Source organism: Excalfactoria chinensis, chromosome 13 (assembly GCF_039878825.1).
Source record: "Excalfactoria chinensis isolate bCotChi1 chromosome 13, bCotChi1.hap2, whole genome shotgun sequence".
In the NCBI taxonomy this organism is placed as follows: domain Eukaryota; kingdom Metazoa; phylum Chordata; class Aves; order Galliformes; family Phasianidae; genus Excalfactoria; species Excalfactoria chinensis.
In genome coordinates this window covers 11,526,300-11,545,035 of record NC_092837.1, presented here as the reverse complement: position 1 = coordinate 11,545,035, position 18,736 = coordinate 11,526,300, and the positions used below count along the sequence as shown (strand labels likewise).

At 44.7% G+C, this 18,736-nt stretch overlaps 1 protein-coding gene across 1 annotated transcript; it reads right to left on the bottom strand.

Moving 5' to 3' along the window:
* Positions 1-18,352, bottom strand: CREBRF (CREB3 regulatory factor). Its single transcript, XM_072347982.1, has 9 exons — positions 18,225-18,352; positions 11,104-11,281; positions 10,102-10,227; positions 8,257-9,334; positions 4,105-4,299; positions 2,150-2,339; positions 1,649-1,722; positions 1,389-1,511; positions 1-1,148 (listed from the first exon to the last, which is right to left on the bottom strand). The coding sequence occupies exons 2-9, from the start codon at positions 11,110-11,112 to the stop codon at positions 1,033-1,035; spliced, it is 1,911 nt and encodes a 636-aa protein (XP_072204083.1). The 5' UTR covers positions 11,113-11,281; positions 18,225-18,352; the 3' UTR covers positions 1-1,032.
* Between the last annotated feature and the right edge of the window lie 384 nt (positions 18,353-18,736).

Genomic DNA, 18,736 nt, shown 5'->3' with positions numbered 1-18,736 from the left:
ACATTCAGTACAGTATCATATAAGCTGTGCAAAACTTTACTTAGACTGGCAGTTCGCCATATCAGTTGCATTTGTCTTTGGTACAAAAATAAACAATCGCATTAATGTGCAAGTATATGTTTTCTTCCGGCCAAAGTACCGAAATAGAGTTTTCTAGAGCCATCTTTTATACAATACATAGACTCTGTGGCATATATCTACATTTTCAACATATTCCTATATACATTCAAAAAATTTTAAGAGCTGGAACAAATACATTAAAACCTATAATCTCACCATCTGTACATCTTGGTTTGTTTGTTTTTTTCCCCTCGGGGTTTTCTTCATACAAAACTTTACCAGCTTACACTGATAGCTCTCCCCTCAAAATACAAGGCACAAAGAATATACTTTTGTTTTTTTTTTTCTCTTGCTTGCACAGACATTTAAATACTATATTAAGCTCAGAAAAAATTAAAGTTTCTATGGCACAGCAGCTCTGAAGCCACGTGTGCTATGTACAAGTGAATGGTTGCAAAGAAAGCTTACTGTTTGTAAGGAGAACAAAGGAAACCCAATTGTTTCAAAACGGCAAACAGGACCAAATACAAACAAGAAAACAACAACAACAAAAAACTGAATCGTCAGCTTTAGCAAAAAAACAAAAACGCTTCCTCTTGTTCTGCCTGGAGCACAAACCTGCCACCACGTCTGGCATACGCTGAAATAACTTTACTAGCAAAAATATGCTTCTACAACAAAAGTGCTAAGTCTGGTCCTAGAACTTAGTTTTCAAAAGAACCCTCATCTCTGTATGCAGTCTCAAAGCAGCTTTAGAACTCCCTAATTTATGCTCCGAAAATGCTACTAGGCATTTTATTCCATGCTTTGATTTTTTTTCTTTTTTTCCTACGCTGTTGTTTAAAAATAATGGAACCTAATTGTAAGTGTTTACGTAATGCTAAACTGACATGCAGACCAGAATGCAATTTACAATGAAGTACTTGACAACACAGGAAGAATGTGACCAATGAGAACGGGTGAAGTCACGTCTTAAACTTTTGACATTGGTATTCGTAATCCTACAAGGCCACCTGTGGGGTCTCCTTCTGCAGTCTTCTCTAACACTTGATTCACAAACTCTGATGTCTGTCCAGCTACAGGAAGTCCTGAAAACAGAGGGTAAGAAAATGCACTGTAAGGTTACTATTAATCATACGCATTTTACATTCTTAGAAGTGACACAAGTCCAATGAATGAACGTTATGGTCAGTAACCAAAGAAAAGGTTTGGTTACAGCAGTAATGAGGAAGCGCTTCCTTTCTCTGTTCCAGAACCAGTTTGTGATCTATCATACCACAGATGACGTCTCTTCACATACGGGTGAATACATTAGAAATTCTGCTTACCGAGGGTATCTTTAATAAGTATGTTCAACCTTTGTTCCATGTTGACTCCTCTGTCATCTTTAGGTATCTGCACTCGATTAACAATTTCTTGTTTAATGGAGTTGATCACAAACAGCAAATTATCTGCAAAGAAAAGACCTCGGTTAGACATGCACCGCATTCGCCCAGGAACAAAAGAGATGCTCAGTTGTCCACACACTGATAACACAGACTTGCCTTAAGAACATAAGAAAAACTAACATGTGAAGAGTTGTATTTACCATATTCTGTGTTGAGACCCCAGAGTTTTACTTTATTGGCTTCATACTGGGCTTTCTTCTTTAGTCTACAAGCCCTATAGCAAGAAGAGTGGAAGAATTAGAACATTTTAACAAATGTTCCAGAATACTAAGAGCATCCGTTTCAGTTAGCCACACCAACTTAGCAACCAATGCTCCCAGACACATATCTACTCACTCATCTTCACTTCAAGCGCGCTACTACTTGTATTTGCTTACATTGGTGGATTTGACTACTGCAACAATAATTTGCCCCTGCAGCTAAGTGAGACAGCTTCCAGTAGAAGTGCATTATTACCTGCTAAGGAACAGGTAAACTACATCTCCACAGTGCCAGTCGCCCCGCTTTTTGATACACGGGTAATAAACCCATCAATAGGGACTGCCACACTGAAGCAGGATCTCAAGACAAAAATTAGCCTTATTCGTCCGACTGCAGTAACGCAAATTTACTCATCCAATGAGTGTTAACTAATACGTTACCTGGAAGCCAGCTTGTTCTTTTCTTTTCTTGACCTTGGTCTGGCAGTTAAGGGAAGTTCACTGACTGGCGTCAGGTCACTGATCACCTTATTCAGCTTCCGCAGCTCATTACCGATCTGTAGAAGTTTTTTGGGATTGGGAGTCAGGTCTTCTACATCAGTCCTCCGTGACTTCTTTGCTGCGTATTTACCTGTTTTGAATATGCAGAAAAGTGGGTGGTAGGTGGCACAATAGGCAGGCAAACCTACGAAAAAACGTTCTTACATATGCATTATTTTTGGTGCAGTTTAAGTTCCATTGTTTGTCAGAAGAGAATGGTCTGGCATACTGTGATCTCTGTGGCCTTTCACAATAGAAAGAGCATTTCCAGACAAACTGCTTTGTACAATTCGTATTATATCCAGATCAGATAAGAGCAAATTCTGCTGGCTGGGCTAGAAATGTACTTGATGTGATAGACAGCATGCAAACAACTGTGCTGAAAAATGTACAGGCATTCTGCCCCATCGGTAACTTACTAATTCATATGTTCAGCCAACATATTCTCTTGGACAGTAAACTTGATTCAATTCCCAAATCATCTTATTCTAAAAGCTCAGCATTAAGAGAGGCTCTAGAGACCGAGTACTGATGACCTACACAAAGGCTAGGCAACCTTCTTTAGATACATTTGAAGCTATTTAAGAGCTGGTTTCAAGGAGGAAATTTGCTTTCAAGACAAAATCCTTATTAAGATCTTTTGCTACTGCTGTGTCTTTTTCTAGATTTCTATTAAAAATGCCAGTGGTTACAGATACTTGTACGCAAGTGATAATAGACTGACAAAACCTGCGCCATAATTATTTAGCAGAGAGCTGATAATTTAGCACCATTAAAGGGTACTTGCTCCTACAGGTGGCTTGTGAGACTGAGTCCTGAAGTCCTGTTCATCTGTTATTCTATAATAAACACAGATATAAGGCTTCATAGCAATGATTAGCGATGGAGGCTTTAGGCACTGGTATTTGACTACAAGATAAGGGTGTAAAAATCAAGCATGTGAAAAAGAAAGAAGTTTTCTTCCCAGAAAAAAAAAAAAAAGAAAAAAATCTATAAAATAAATACAAAAATCTGTTCATTTATCTGAAGTTAAACTGCAATGTTAAAGATTATTTTCAGATGTAAGGGAATGTAACATTGCAATCAGGGAAGCTGGATTAATTTTGTTCCTTCGGAGCCACAATCAAATGGAACAAGCCTACCAAAGAGGTCCTGTGACAAGAAAACAAATATTATTCCTATGAGCGGCTTGTTCTCAGTGATGTTAGCTGTGTTTAAAGTAGAACAAGTCGGTAATCAGAAAGTCATGGGAATAAACCAGTTATTAGACCTACCGGGCTAAGGTCCTGCAAGGGTATTTTTAATAAATAGGTTACTCACAGAAAAGTAACTGCTGCACTGTATCACATTGACATGGGTGGGAGGAACAGGGAGGGAAGAACAAAAAAAAAGGGAGCTTCAGGTTCTTGCCTGCCTGTCCTTTAGTTCATATTGCAGTTAACCTGAACCTGGCACCTCAGGCCACTTGCAGCTTACTTTAACAAAAGCAAGACTGAAACTGTGTAACAGCCAGGGGCAAGTATCAGTCATGAGACCCACCCCAGATGTTTACAGTACCACACTGAGAAAATTCTGAACTCCTGGGGTTGCCACTGAAGGCCTTTAGAAGTTACAAGCCTCAATTCATCCACCTCCTCTGGAAGAAACCACACTGAACGTTATTACTGTACCCTCACTGTGCCTTCCTTTGGACACTGCACAGAACTCAGCTCACCAAGCAACAGACTTTCAGTGTTTTAGTGATTTATTTTCAGGGTCAAAACTTGTGACTGGAATCGCAATTCAGGCAGGGCAGTTTGGTTACTGAAGGTGCCCGTGTGACAGACTGTGACTTGTAGCTAGGACTCTATTCTTACCATGGTGCAGACCGTTCTTCTGGTACATGTTACTTGGTAATGTATCTCGGTCCCATTCCGATGGCCGCAGCATCCTTTCCTGCTGGGATGGCATTAGCTGCTCGCTGTACTCCCAGAAGTATCTTCGCTTGCCCCTTTTTCGAGAGGTTATTGCAGTCATTTCTTTTAAATCCTCCACAGAATCATTTTCATACCCTAAAAGAATGCATTGCATCGTTCATGTAGTTGTTTCTAAGACGGTTCCTAGCCTTCTAACTGTGGACCAAGTGTTACACTCAAACATGAAAAAATGGCCTGTATTACATTATCTCCTCTACTCGGTTTTCAGCCTCAGCTACCACTGGGTATTTGCTTTAAAACCAGGGACAGACACCAAGGCAGTGATGGTGCTCCATCAGCTGAATGGAGACAAATGATTCATGCACGGAAAGCCCCATCCGGTTCTTGACCCCTTGAGCTCTGCTGCTTCTCTCCCCTCCATCTCACTGCTGTACAGCAGACAACAGCTGTTGGAGAGCACCCCTCTGCTGTTAGTGTTCTCCATTCATTTGCAGAAACATAATCCTAACTCTCCTCCACATCTTATCTCCAATCAAAAGCATAGAAATAGAAATGGATTAAAAAGAAAAAAAAGAAAAAAAAAGATGGATTAGCAAAAGGCTAATAAATAAAGCAAAAATGTTGCTCTACCTTAAGCTTATATACCCTTGAGAAATAAATCACGCTACCCATCTCTGTTAGAATGAAGGAATGGGGAATGGACCCAGTTCCACAAGAAAAGAACATCTAAATGGAAAGGATTCAAGACACAACCCATTCAATCTTTCCTTCATGTCTTCAGTGGGGCGAAAACAAATGATCCATGATAAAGCTATCCACGATTTTAGAGATGTATTACAATGCACTGCACATGACAAACTGTTCTTAGAATATACAGAAGCAGTAACGACACAATCACCATAATCATATCACCACTGTAACAGACTTCAAATATCACATACACTGATGAAGCTTCAGGAAAACCCAAGCACTGAATGGACTCTAAGTGCAATTTGCATTGGGCCCATATGCTTCAGCTCTGCACCATCTTTGAGCAGCAGCACAAAGAATGCTTTCTTTATTTTAAAAGCTTTCCTTGTTTTAACACAGTCCATGCAATTAGTCTGTTTGCACTTGAGAAAGCAGCTGAAAGAAGAAAAACAAACTTGCTTGCTTTGGTCTGACTCTCCCTCAGCTCAGAAGCCAACCACAAATAGCACACAGAAGGATGCAACCACTTCTAAACTTGTTTGATTCTCTGGTTTATTGACAGGATAGCGTTTTAAAGGAAAAATCAAGCAACAAAATATGTTTTATGAAACACTTTTCTTTCTTGTAGAGTCAAAGTGATTATGGTGATTTACATTAAATATAGTTTCAAGTACTGCACATATTTTCAGTTATCATTTCCTTGGACCCAAAGGCTGTTTGGCATAAATATCCAAATGTTCTCCCTTGCCTTCCACCTGCAAAATATGTTAGGCAATGAAACTCATTACTTATTATATAGGCAGGTATAAATTCAGCCCAGCTTTGTGATAACGCAAAGTTAAGCCAATCAATGAAAACAAATCCCTTTCAGAGCTGATGTGTACAAATGTAAAATGAGGTTAAAATCGAGACTTCCTGTTTGCTTATTCAAACCATAATTAAATTGGCTACTTGAATTATGTTGACTTAATGCATCCTGCCTTGCAAGTCTAACACTGACCTGCTACCATTTTACAGTTACCTGGAGCAGCTCCGTGCACAACGTCCTGCCCTGCTCTGCAGCACACAGCACCACAACAAATCTATTTATCTCTTCTGCACTGCATCCATCCTCCCTGAATTCTCCTCCTAGCAAATATCACGCAGCATTCTCACCTTCTTGGGCGAGCTTCTGTGAAATCTGAAACAATTCCTCCATATACTTTTCAAGCCACTCCTAAGGGCTGTCTGCTCACAACCCTTACCAAGGTTTTAGGTTAAAATCTGCCAAGGTTTGAATTAAGAAAGACAGAGAACGGGACTGACACCTCTGCGTTGTAGCTGATTAAATGCAAAAAGAACAACACCAAAGCAAACCCAAATAACCTCTTCTCTTTACTATTTAACCACTGTGACCTCCATCAAACTGCTCCTGGTAGCACAGTGCCCAAACACACAGCAAGACTCCTTCACATGATGTCATCTCCTCGTCACTATAGGCCGTTTCCCTTTAATTCTCTTCCCCAGAGCTTCTAACAACTGAATTAACTGCTGCATCTCTCATTTCTGGAATCTCTGGACTACTTGTTAGCAGAAGCAGCATTTACATGTTTCTGCTAAATTAGATAGGGAAAATACCAGTAACGGCAAACAAAGTTTAAGTGCTGAAACAGGCCCAGGCTTATCATTCCTATAACAAATTAACTTTAATGGGACCAAAATTGCTAAATCTGTATCCCAGTAATAGCACCAGCTTTGTTACCATCCAGTATCACATCCAGTTATTTTTCCCACGTCCCTGGAGTTCAATGTACCTACGTATTTCCTCAGAAAACACCAACTCCAGTGCTTTAAGAAAGTGCATCGTGCATTCCCAAAACAAAAAGGATAAACCAAAGCTGACTGTGTATAAAATACGCCTATCAGAAGGTCAGCAAACAAAAAGCTTTTGTCCTATTGTCACTCTAAACTTAGTAACTGACTTTGGTTTCAGTGAAGACATGAAAGGTTAAGTATTCCGGAGCCATGCCCTTTTGTAGAAGCTTATTCCACAGTATTTACCTCTATTGCAATGGTAAAACATAAGAGTGTGAGTGGCATAATTAAAGTATCTGGAGACATTACCTCCTGATGTATCAAAAACATCTGCGGATGCTTTCTGATAATACCACTGTACTCGAGGTGAAAGGTTTCATGGACTTGTGCAAGCCAAACTCTTTGATTGCTGCAGTGCACCACGTGGTTTTGTTTAGAAGGCGAGAGCTTGTCATCAGGATTTGAACAAACAGCAAGTAGGCAATGTAATTCTATCAGCTGAAAGCCCAACATTTTCATACACCTCTTTCTCAAGATTACCAGCTGTTCTGTGCAACAAGCCTCCGTGGGCTGCAAAGCGCTGTGTGGCACAGCAAGCAGCACGGAGCTTTAATAGCTACTCAGACCTCAGAAAGTAGAGAGCTCAATTCAGAAGGAGGGAGGAAGAGATTTTAAAATGCTAATATATATGTGTTGTGTACATGAAAAAGTAACATAAAGAGCACAATGCTTAACAGGTTTAACGCCAGCTTGGGAAATCTACTTAGAAAATAATTTAATCGGAGAGTTCTTTATGACAAACAACAGCGTGCTTGAGGGAAGCTGCTCCTTTTAAAAAGGGAATACTTCAGCTGTTTTTCTTCCCCCCCCCCAGCGTTACACACTGCCAAATGTCTGAATACTTTAATTCTTATGCTCTACTAAAGATCATGTATAAAATGTGAATACAATAACACTTTCTACAATTAGGCTAATACTTGGTTACGGTCCCGTCCCTGAAGATTTTCTTTTCATAAAATGCTGCCACTTTGCTACCTTTTAGTGGAAGGTTAGCTTTCATTTTTGGTGTTAATGCTCCATTTCTACTCACAGAAAAGAAGAATTCCATGTTCTTTGAAGACTCACTAAATATCGCCATTGGAAACCACTGAGAAATGGTTCTATAACCACAGAAGCACTTAAGTAATTAGGAAACACTTTCACTCAGACTATGATTTTGTGCCAGCTATCAAGAGATACAACCTTAGCACAGCCCACCGAAGCACTAGAAAGCTCTGCACATCCTATCATCAAAACACAAAAAGGGAGATAACAATTGCAGTCGTTGCTCTATGACTTTTGGCTACAAGCTCAATCTTCTGTATTGCCTATTGTGACCTCTGCTTCTGACCACCATTTATGTGCTTTTTTTTTCCTTCCAAAACAGGGAAAACAAAAGCCTTGTGTACCTTTCATTAACTATGTTATGAAAAGCACTTATAAAATCTGTGATGAACGTTCACAATTTAAGTGTTCATCTCTAATCACAAAGCATTCAAAAGCATTCTTTCCCTCTTGGCAGATAAATTCACTGACCTCAGTATTAACAAACCCCAACATTGCTGGTACCTGGTTCTGAGAAAGTATCACTGATGTCATCATCTTTATCATCCTCATAATCTTCTTCCTCATCATCGTTTTCAGACAGCTCGTGCTCACTGCCAAATCCTTCATCATGATCCTCATCCTCAATATCTTCCTCATCTTCCTCATCTTCTTCAGGCTCTCCTTTGGCTGACTGTTCACCCACACTGTCTGTTACAAAAAGAGAATAGTTGTGCTCTTCTTTTTTCTGTGATGAATCTGACACTGATGCGCTGGCAGAAAGACTGCTCTCCCCCACAACAAGTCCTGGAGTTTCTTGGGGTGCTCTGAGGAGCAGTTCTTGAGTCTCTTTAAAAGGCAAAATAGGAGGCGTACAGTGGCTGTGTGGGGTCTCTTTTATTTCCTGTCTCTTTGCTACAGCACCACAGTAACAGGTATTTTCCTTTGCTGCATCCGCATGTGTCTGGGTCAGCACTGGTCTGCTCTGTGGTAAAGGATTGATTTTCACTTTTGCCTTTTTAACATAGTCTTTACATTCAACATGAATGTTCACCTTTTCATTATTGTACACATTGGTCTTCACCATGATTTGTGTACTGGAAGCAGGCTGTGTGGCAGGTTTGCTTGCCTTCTGAACATAGTCCGACAAAGGTGCCTCAGCATGAATGTTCTTGGAGGAACAGACCGGGGCTGCTGCTCTACTTGCAATTTTTTTTCCAGGTAACAGAGAATTTAAAGGGTTTTGTTTTACACTAAAGAGTGAATCAGGATAATAGAGTGAATCTGAAACAGGTTGGGAGTCCTCACTGTTAAGCTGAGCCAGAGTAGGTGTTTTGCTTATCACCTCTTCATCTTGGTATGGGCTTGAAAAGTCATCAAGGCCCAAATAATCCACCTCTTTTGTTCCCCAGATGTCACAGCTGGTTAGTTTAGTGTATTTAGTTAAGTCTTCACAGTACGTGTCCCACTGCTCCCACTTGGAGGTGAAAGCAGCTTCTTTGTCCAGGATGTCCGTAAAAGACTCTAAGTTCTCAAGGTCTTTGCAGTCCTCCATTGAAAGCAAGTTGTCTCTGGAGCTTTGCTGGTAGTCCATTTCTCTGTCCTGTGCAAGATAACATAAGTTACAATTAAGATAAAAAAGTACTATCAAATCATCTCTGTTCTCTACTTAAACTTACGTGCTAAGACTAATTCAAGTGAAGAGTAGGACAGTGATGTGAAGATATCTCAGCTTCTGACTAACACCTTTCTTTGAGGGTCAGACTGGAGCCTAGTTTCCCTGGTTCAGAAGCAGATCCTTGGGGGAAGGTTGCTAGAAATACAAGTCAAATACCCTGGATTCTTTTTCTGCTATTGAATTGGTCATTAGAAACTAGAATAGGACCAATATTCATGTACTTAAAACATGAAAAAAAAAAATAAAATCACAGGCAACACATTCTGGTTTCCATTAATCTAGGTCAAACTTTGTTATGTGAATAATAGAAATCACTCAAGTTTACCACCTTTCATTTCCCATGCAGGAAAAAACAAGTGCTATTGTGAACAGCTCATGAGTCAACTTTTATTTTGCTTCCCCTGCATCCACAACTTGAGTGAAGTAGCACACAAGTGCTCTTGAAGAAAAGATGGTTTGTAAGGAAGAGTCTTCATCACCACGACGTAACAACAACACAGCTCCACTGGATACTTGTGTACCAAGCCACTCCTGATGGCCAGGTTTAACAAGCAGTTAGGCTCTACCCTAGTCATAGTAAGCAGTAATGAATAACCATCCAGCGTTCCTGAGCAAATAGCCCTTTATTACTACATGAACTAAGCGTGTCAGTCAAGGAGAAGGAAGAATGTGCACACAGAAAGTGGACCTACCAGTTCATACATAAAGTCTGGATCTGAACTGCTTGCCAAGAGATCTGTGCTCATCAGAGTCTGTTCTGAAAACACATGGCTCCGAAAGGCGTCCCCAAAAGGAGGGTCCATTCCACTCACACTGGGCTGCAACAGAATTGAAAGAGAATGTTGAAGCATCCCATAAAAAAGCATATTTTTTTTACTTCAATAAAACACGAGTATTACTATTGTATCCAAGTGTCTGAATTTGTGCTATACTGGCATCTGAAAGGTGTTTACCCACAGATGAGCATTCTGTTTTGTCAGTTTGAAACTCTCAGGTGTTTGCCAAGATTAGGGATACATCAGCACTTGCAGAAGAGGAAAGTGATTACTGGCAAGACCCTGGAGTACCAAGAGACACTACCTGCTGGCAAGGCCTTCACCCTATTAGGAGTCACTGCGTACTAAGGCAGCTGGTCGTAGGATCCATTTGAACTTGTAAAGCTTCTACCTGAGATTGTAACAATAGCAAAGTGTAACTAAATCAAGAGGGTTGTCTCTCCTAAGAACAAAGCAGAATTTTGCAAACAAACACTGTGTGGGATGGCTATGCAAACAAGTGACACAAAGCAAGCTGCTGCTACATTCAATTTCCAGACCTCTATTTCTCTTTCAGACAAACTCGCCCTGAGGGTTGGAAAGGGAGAAACACTGCACTGCAGGGAAGTCCTTCAGTGCGCCCCTGTGTGAACCACTGCAGAAAGGAAGGGCCCTTCTCCAGGCAGCTGCCCCCATCCAGTAGACAGCCTGGCTGATGCTCGCTGTGTGAACAAATAGCACCAAGAGCAGCCCACAGCTTCCACCATAGACACCACCAGGACACTAAAAACTATATACTGCTCAGCCTCTCCTAATTTCTCCTTATTGATGACAGCCAAATTTGCTCGTGTGCTTTTTCCATATTTTTTTTAAAATAAGAAAGCAATTTACAGAAGCAAATTCACAGAAGCCAACACGATCGCAACATTCCAGACTTACCTGAGGCATTTCCAAGCCCAGATTCCCCAAATCCAATTCCAAACTTCTTGTTCTATTCACTTGTAGATTTCTTTCCAGCTTTACCTTTGTCTCCGGGAGTTTACACAATCCATGTAATGAAATATTTCCTTATGGTAACTTCAGTTCACTCTTACGGAGCTCTTCTGTTTGCAGTTTTCTGTGTAGAATAAACAGGGCAAAGCCCAAGGAGATAAGTGTTCCATCACCAACAAGACAAGGCTTAAAAAGCTGACTAAGTAAACTAAAGACAAAGATTCTCTCCGAACAGTGATTATTCCCCATGCTTGAATGTACGATGGTTATCTCCCCTGCCATTTTTCACCAAATGAAAGGGCACAGGTGTGATAGAACAGAGATTCTGCAAAACCCTTTTTTGGCTGAGTTACATTAGGATGCCTTTTCTCCTCACTACCTACACCATGAACTCCACAGACACATGAAAAGCCAAGCCTGCCTAATTGGAAATAACGTCCAGCATATTGCTGGGGACACAAAAGAGACTAACAACCTTTCTGACTAATACAACCGAGCCAATAAAGCCTAAAATCATCTCAGACATCTCCAAATATTAGTTTCAGAAGAGGCAGTGATACTGCTCCACTAACAAGACTCCTCCTTTTCTTAAAAGTTGAATCCATTCAGCTTCAGATAAGATTCTATCAATCACTCACACAGCAACATCTAGCGGCAGAGGGATTGCAGCAAGCACACTCACTGTCCAGAAGTGTAGGGAAGGAAGAGCCAACTGCCCAACAGAACAAGTAACAGGAAGTAGAAAAATGTGTTAAGGAAGGAAAGGAAGGACAGGAAGGAAGAGAGAATCCTTGGTATCAAATTAGCATCTAATATAACTACGCTGGCTTCATAGAGGTTGTTTTCCCATTGCCTTGCTTTCCTGTGATACCCCTACTGCTGTGTAAAGTGCCTTTAAGAGAAAAAACCATCAGAAGGCCACAATCCAAAAGCAGCAGCACCACGCTTGAAGTTTTTCAGCGTTAACAGTGAAAATACATTTGTTTCTCTGAATAGAATTCTTCGCCAGACATTGCTCCTCAGTCAGTTCAGTGCAATCTGCTCAGGCTATGTTTATCTGCTTACTGTGAAAAGCAAACAGCAAAGTAAAAGTGTTCTATGCCGCTGAGCTGCCTCCTCCCACCAGCACATGGCAGAGGTTATTCCTGCTCTCAGATACTATCTCAGCTATTTTGTTAAATTCAGCATATATTCTATCAGATACTGTGCAAAAAAACACCCATCTTTACTCATCGAAACATACTGCTTTTCAAATATCAGAGCACAAAGAAGAAAACAAAAGCTGCAAGTCCAGTCATGCACAAATTACAGCTCTCAATAAAACCGAGCTGCTGCTGCCAAGGCACGCTGCTCCTGCGTAGGGTCCTGGGTGCATTAGCAGCCAATTCCTTCTGACCCAATCTTCCTTTTGCTCTAAGGCATCCAGGGAACTCCTTTCACTTATCTTAAAGTGACATTTAAAAGCTAAGCTTGCATCCCAGGGCAACGTGCCTAAACAACCTCGTCTTCCTCTGCATGGCAAAGACTACACAGCCACAAAACTAGTCCTTCTTCTGCTGTAAATGTGGCATGAATGACAAATGCACTTTGCAGGCTGGCCTAATGCTGGAGAAAGGAGCTGCTTTTTAAAACCAATGAACTATTTTCCCATATGCAAGGAAAGAGGTGAGAAAGACACCAGATTTAATACATTAGCAGCATCCTCCTTTCTTTCCATAGAGAGCAGCAGATTGACGTCTTTTCAATAGCACATCAGATGGATGCTCTCTGGTGCCAGCACCAGGTCACAGCCACAACATCTGCATTCATGTGGCAGACCATCCATCCATTGGGCCACTGCGTGATACATGGGGGAACGAAAGGAGAAGTTTGCTTTGTCATTATCACTCACTGCTATGTTTTGGTCAGAACACGTCCCTCCAGAAATTCCACTGTCCTTTATACACAGCTACTAAAAAGGAATTCAATTTAACTGTTACTGACAACAACCAACAAATGCTGCCAGGAGTCAGGACAAGGGAGATCTGGAGGTGTTTCCAAGCTCTGAAAACAGACATTAAATGTTCAAAATACTTTTTATCCTCCCTAAACTGATCTGGCTACAACCTTATAGCGCTGTGTAAGAATGGCAGCCCATGTTCTCCCAGGTCAAAGGAGCGTATCAGATAGGGAACACAGCTGCAAACTGAACCACCTGCAATGGAAAGTCTGCAGGTTGTTACGTTACCTATGACATTTGAATGAAGCACATGATCTTCAGCAGAGCTCGACAGCAAGACTACCAGAGACAAACACAGCAGGAATTTCTACTTTAGGACAACTTTCATTACTACCTTCTGCTGCCCTCTCCCATTCTCAGTGTGAAATCCCATGGCTGCCTCACAGCCATGCAGTGGATGGAGGTGGTGTAGCCCAGTGCTGGCTCGTGGACCTGAGCATGAGAAAGGGCAGGATGCCTCGGGAACACCTGCTTCCATTGGACATTTAGGAACCGAGGGCAGTGATGAGGGCATGCATATAGACAAAGCTCATGCTTGGATAAAACCTCCAGAAGTCAAGAAGTAACTCAAAATTGCTGCGTAGAGTCAATAATTCTTTAATCTAAGGCCAAATCCTAGTAAAAATCCTCTGTATTTTTACTTACTGTTTGGAAATGCACATTCAGAACAGCCTAACAGAGGTCCCACAGTGCCCAGCAAGCCTCAACTTCAAGGCTCTAATGCCAGGCTCATTAGAGGCCATTACTGATGAAGTTGTCTTTAAATGGGCAGACAGCAGGACCTAAACTCGAAGCATGCAGCATCAAGGAGACAGATGGCACTTACCAGGCATGTGCCATCTCCCCAGATGAGGGAAACACCCCCAGCAACTACACGCTATCTCCATATCTATAAGAGAAAAACCCAAACCGCCGCCTTACAGCTTGATGAGTCTGAAAGTCCTCCCCAGCCACCTGTATGAATCATTTGTACCGCCGGTATAACCAAAGTTGCTATTTCTGTCTCAATTCAGATGTGCATTTTGCACACTCTGAAAAGCACGCCGAGCGCAGCTATACCATTTTATTGCCTGCACAGTGCCCATTATCACAGCAGCTAAATACTTGTTGCAAGCACGTTACGCCAACAATTACACTTTCCATGGCAGTGGCTGTGCATCACACAGCGCCGTTTGTCACAGTTACATTTTTCAGGCAAGTAATAACAACAATAAAAAGCACGTCATGAGAGCCTGTCAGTGCTGGGCTACAGCATTCAGAGCCAAAACTCAGCCTCAAAAGCACACAACCTCTGCCACGTATATGAGAGGAACGATTACGTACCAGGCACCTTTTGCTGTGTCGGGATGCTTCAGAAAGAGGAGCACCAGGTTCTCAGCTCCTCTTCGAACTTTTTTTTCCTGCCACACTTGGTGCCAATCTGTTTCCTATTACAGAACATGCTCTGCTCAGCTCAGCCTTCAAGCACAGAACATATTTTTCTTAGTTTTGTTTCCGTCTAACATTCTTGGGTTGTTTTGTGTTGTGTTGTTTTTTTTGTTCCCTCCTTATTTCTACATTAATCTTCAGTTGTTAACCAGACTTAAAAGAAAACGCAAAACCCAACACATTTCCTTTTCTCCCCACCACAGAACTGCTCAGAGGGGCACTGCGGGATTTTATGGAGCTTTTTTATGGTAGCAGTTGAGTCAAGACTGTCTGTAGGTCCTGAGCTTCATCCTGCCCCAGCGCCATTCCCTGCTCACCCAGCAAAGCACTGCCAGCACCACAGGCACTAAAACACAGTGCTAGCACCTCAGACATTCTGCTTCTTGCCTTTCGTATCCCGAAGGATAAATAACAGCTGCCCAAGACGTGCAGATCCTAAGTCTGATAGAGCGTTGCCTTTTAAAAGAACTGAAGATACAAAGACTGTTTCACTTCTGTTAAAACCTCTTCCCTTCAGGGCCGGAAACTGCTGCTTCCCTGTCTTCATTCCCTTTCCTCTACTGATCTTCCCCTCACATTATGTTTCAGCTCAACATATCCAGAGCAGACAGGCTTCAGGACCTCGAAGTAACACTGTTACACAGAACCTCCCGGCTCCAACAGCACACACAGCACTGCGGGTCAAAGAGCTGAACGACCGAAAGGAACAGCACTGCATTGCTGAGATCACTGCACCCCTCCATGCCGACCCAAACACCTCACTGCAGAGGGGTGTACCAGACCAGCATGACTGCATAAGCAAATAAGCAGCATCAATAACTGATCACAATGCAAGAGGTACAAAAGTGATTTAAAAATAAAGCATGTATGCAATTGTATTGAACCTACGTATTTTTATAGCAGCTGTGCCCAGAATTGGATGTTCTATTAGAAGCAGTGGCTTTTCTGTACATTCTGGAACAAAGACTGAGATTTTATTATTACTTTGGGGCCAAGTGTGGGAAATGCAGCACGTTACATTGGACAGAACTATAGTGAGTACTTCATTTAAAAAGCCTTTCGGAGTTAGAAGATGAAACGAGGAGGGCAAGCCAGAAATCAGACAGCAGCACCATCAGCCAACACGGTCACACACCAACAGAAAGGTTCTAAAACAGGAGGAGGATTCTTTTCTTACCATGACATAACGAGGGAAGGTGAAGGTATTACTGCAGGGCCTGGATCCTAAATGCTAACATTGCCAGAAACTTTCTGGCTTAATTTTCAAGGTAACGCCAACTTTCAAGCACTTCTTTTTAAAGCTTTTATTCTACATGATCCTTCAGTAAGGTTTCACAAACCACTTAACGCAGACGTGCGAGTCACAGGAACTGAAACCAAGGGATCAACTTGTTTATACCACGCTATCAGTCCAACACAAGCTTCTGTTTATTCCCAATTGCTGTTAATTCTGAAGGGACTTCCAACCTCTGTGCTCCAAAAAGGGCGGGTTTTTTTTCAGCTCTCGGTATTTAGAAAGCCATAGTGAGATGCTCAGCAGCTAAATGCCTCCGCAGCACATCTCTCTCCTCAGCAGGTAACACTCCTACCAAACACAGAGCAATTATTTTGTTCAAGTGAGCTAATGGGCTGTCTGAGAGGGCTCTGAAAAGAACTATTGCTGAGCACTGATCTCTACAAGAAATCCCTGCTGCTAAACCAACGGTGGTGTTGGGTTGATGGCTGGGCAGTGCTTTCAGACACGGGGTTTGGATTTGGGGTGATGCTGTACGGAGCCACAGGTTGCACTCAGCGATCCCTATAGGCCCCTTCCAAGCCAGGACTTTCTATGAGTCTATGGTGTCTTCCATCATTATAGTCTATCATTTTATTCTGATTCTAACCTATTGCCTCATTTAAGGTGCAAAAAGTAAAAGCCCACAGCTTCTAAGTGCCTGCCCATGGCTGCCACTACAGGGACACACGCTGAGTAATAACTGACACTCCCCACAGGGATGCTAAGCAGCCACTTGGGTAAGGGACTGTAGGCCAAAGCTGAACCCTCCTTCTTTACAGCACTTGAAGCTGTTAGAAAGTGAACTCTACCAGAACCCGGTTCTGTTTTGTTGCTCGATTCCAACAAGCTGCTCTCAGCTGCTGTCGCTGACAGATTGGCGCTGCTCAGCGGGATGGATGGGGAAGCCTGAAAACGAGCACGTGTTTATATTGGAGCACGACAGACTGAACCGATGCCATTAAATTATCTTTGATGTCTGAGCAGCTCTGCGAGGCGCTGCCCTGAGCAACGCCACGGACGTGGCTCTGGATGGACACCAGGCACAGCGGCTGGGGATGGGAGCACGAAGTGGTGGGTCGGTAACGAGCCCGATATGGGCAGGAGGCCGAGCGACACCGAGCTCCGGTGGAGCCCACAGAAGCGGGGAAGTCCCGGAGGCGGAGCGCAGCGCACCTCGCCCCGCTCGGCTGCCCGCTCAGGGCGGCCCCAGCCCCGCCGCGCACCCGCCCCTGACCCACTAACACACCTCCCCGCCAACATGGCCGCCCCACCAGCCGGAGCGGAGCGCAGCCTAACTCGGCCGCCGTCTCGCCCCGCCCTCCCCGCCCGCTTATTGGCTCGCCGTTCAAAGACTCTCGTTCCCATTGGCCGCCGCTCGCGCCACTCACTCGCCCAGCGGCCCTTTCAAGCTCGGTTGAGGCAACATGTAAACAAACCCCCTTCCGTCGCTCCTGAGGGGACCGCCGCAGCCCCGCGCCTCCAGGCCGCGCCGGTTCCGCACCGCCTCCCCGCGGGGCGCCGCCGATCCTTCCTACCCCGGCCTCAGTGCGGCGGGAGGGGCGCGGGGCGCTTCCCTTTGCCCAACCCGGGGGCTGCCTCCGCCCCGCCGCCCCGCAAGGAGCTGGGCGCTGCTCTGCCCGGGTCTCGCTGCCCTCATCCCGAGGGGCAGAGCGCCGTCCCGGGGACCGCGGGCAGGTCGGGCCGCTCCGCGATGAAGCTCCGCGACACCCCGGCGGTTACATAAAGCCTGCGGCCGAGCAGGGGGGTCCCGCCCCGTCTCCCCCCGCAGCCGGACACCGCCGCCCGCTCCGGGCGCTCCGACGGGTGAAGCCATAAGGGCAGGCGGCCGCCAGCCCGGAGGAGCGGCCGTGTCCCGCCGCCGGGTGGTGAGAAGCGAGCTGTTCCGCAGCGCACGGCCGGAGCCGCTCCGAGGAGCGAGGAAGGCACGGCCGCCCCCCGGCGCTCACAGCAGCGCTCCCTTGACAGCTGACAGCCGCCGCCGAGCCCGCGCCCCGCACAGCCCCGCTCGGAGCCCCCCCGGGCGCCGCCAGCTGCGCACACACACACACACACACACACACACACACACACACACACCGCACGGCTCCTCCGCTCCGGGCAGACACACCCCTTTTCCCTCGTTCCGGACCCCTTTTCCGCCTCACGCCCCTTTCCTCCCCCCGGCGCCGCCTCCCCCGTACCGACACGACGCGGCTCCCCCAGCACAAGGCCGGCCCGGCGGACACGGCGCTGCCCGGAGCCCTCGGCGCTGCCCTCCCTCCTGCTCGGGGCGCAGCTGCCGGCCGGGGCCGGGTTCTGAGTAGCCGCCTCCCCCCCCTTCTCCCCTCCTCGTCCCGCACTCACCGAGCGCTGTGGGCTCAGCAGGGGGCGCCGCCCCGCTCGCTCCGGCCCGGACCCTCCATGCGGCTTTGGGGTTTGTTTTGTTTATGTCCCTTCCTGACGGGTTCCCGGAAATCGCGTGACTCGCCCCCTCACGTGGGGAGGGCGGGAGGGAGGAAAGGGGGGAAGGTGAAACCGACCAATCGCTGTCCTCTTTTGCGTTGACCAATGGGAAACCGCAGGGCCGGGCCTTCTCAGTCACGTGACGGCAGCCAGGAGGCGCTCGGGGGTATTTAAGGAGCGTCAGGCGCTCTCAGCAGCGTTAATTGCTGGCACACACGCAGTGCAGACACGGCAATAAAACAGCACCTCGTAACTGATTTAATCCCGCTCCTTGTGGGTTATCTGTTCCACAGCAAACATTAAGCATTCGGATGGAGATTTCTTTATCTGGAAAGCATCTAAATATAAACGCAAGGATGGTCTGTTTGTCCCGGCTTTAATTAGCTCTTAGCATTTAGATTGACCTGCAGCCA